Source organism: Pundamilia nyererei, unplaced genomic scaffold, assembly GCF_000239375.1.
Source record: "Pundamilia nyererei isolate P.nyererei 1_Seehausen unplaced genomic scaffold, PunNye1.0 scaffold00413, whole genome shotgun sequence".
Classification (NCBI taxonomy): Eukaryota; Metazoa; Chordata; class Actinopteri; order Cichliformes; family Cichlidae; genus Pundamilia; species Pundamilia nyererei.
The window spans coordinates 105,190-106,536 of record NW_005187814.1 but is presented as its reverse complement, the minus strand read 5'-3'; the positions used below and the strand labels follow the sequence as shown (position 1 = coordinate 106,536).

Genomic DNA, 1,347 nt, shown 5'->3' with positions numbered 1-1,347 from the left:
ATGACCCTCTGTTAAGAGCCCTCGTTCTTCAGATGCTCATTAAAGGCCTCCAGGAGGACAGTGCATCAACTGGCAGGGCCGTCGAGCTTGCCTTTTTTCTTTTTTTTAAGTCTTTCTCATCCCAGTCACCGGTCGACTGACGGCAAAAATGGGCTCAATTAAGAGCAAGAGGGACATGAAAGATGTCGCGCTGTGAGGTGGTATAGGCGACTTATTAAAACAGCAGGAAGAAGCTCTTGGACTTGGGCCCAATAGGATCTAACCCCGTAGCGCACTCACCGGATTTGGAGAAAGTTGGATTTATCTGATTGGGCGCTTTGGATTCTGTGTCTGGTGAACGACTTTAGTCCGTCTGAGAGCTCTGATTGGAGTCAGTTTCTTAACAGAAAAACAAAAGAGAGACTTTCTCTCAAACTGCAGCGCATTGAAGATGGAAATGCAGGGCCGATTTATTGACTCCACGGTGATGAACATTAATGTTATGGAGTATCCCCACAAATATGCTTTAGCACCAAAGCAGCAGGTGGATGCTGCTCCATCCTGTCCAATCAGCCAAAGGCAGTTAAACGACCCTTCCTGGAGCCGGGAAGCGGAGGACGGTGTGCGCACTGCTCAGGTGGCAATGTGCTCGCCGAGATACTACAGCCGCGGGGCCCGGGGGAACACGAAGGCCAAGCGGAGGAGGATCATCACGGTGGTCCAGCGGCAGGCGGCCAATGTGCGGGAGAGAAAGCGAATGTTCAGTCTGAATGAGGCGTTTGACGAACTAAGGAGAAAAGTTCCTACATTCGCATACGAGAAGAGGCTGTCCCGTATCGAGACGCTGCGTCTGGCCATCGTCTACATCTCCTTCATGATGGACCTGCTGGAGAACACCTGAGACACAACAGCTCAGCTTTATCTATGGCAGACTGAACTAGACTGAAGGCGCCACTCAACCCGGACATAAATGAGCAGCTGACTTTCCGTGTATGGACCAACAAGAAGGATTCTATTAAGAAATGTGAGATTTTTTGTGGCTGTAAAAACACATACATCATTGGAGAAAGCTCACTAGGTCAGTGAGAACCGAGATTTCATTAGTTCCATGTGAATCGATGTTGCTTGAAAATAAAAGTACCGCTATGGTCATGTTTGTGTTCTTTGCCTGGACTGCCACGACAAAGAAAGCAAAGTGAAATTTAATTTTGACTAACCTTACTAAAATTAATAAGACCATAATGTCCGCTTAAATGGACAGTTTACAGCCAGTGTTGGATCAAAACATATTTACACTGTCGCATTTAATAAATCCGTTAAGAGGAGATACACATGAATGTCAGCATCTTATGGTTGTTGTTATACATC

At 46.7% G+C, this 1,347-nt stretch overlaps 1 protein-coding gene across 1 annotated transcript; it reads left to right on the top strand.

Moving 5' to 3' along the window:
* The first annotated feature begins 430 nt into the window (after nt 1-430).
* Nucleotides 431-880, top strand: LOC102192101 (fer3-like protein). The gene has a single exon (XM_005753218.1). The coding sequence runs from the start codon at nt 431-433 to the stop codon at nt 878-880; it is 450 nt and encodes a 149-aa protein (XP_005753275.1).
* The last annotated feature ends 467 nt before the right edge of the window (nt 881-1,347 follow it).

Coding starts and splice junctions, on each gene's coding strand:
- LOC102192101 (XM_005753218.1), top strand. CDS start 431: ATGGAAATGCAGGGCCGATTTATTGACTCCACGGTGATGAACATTAAT.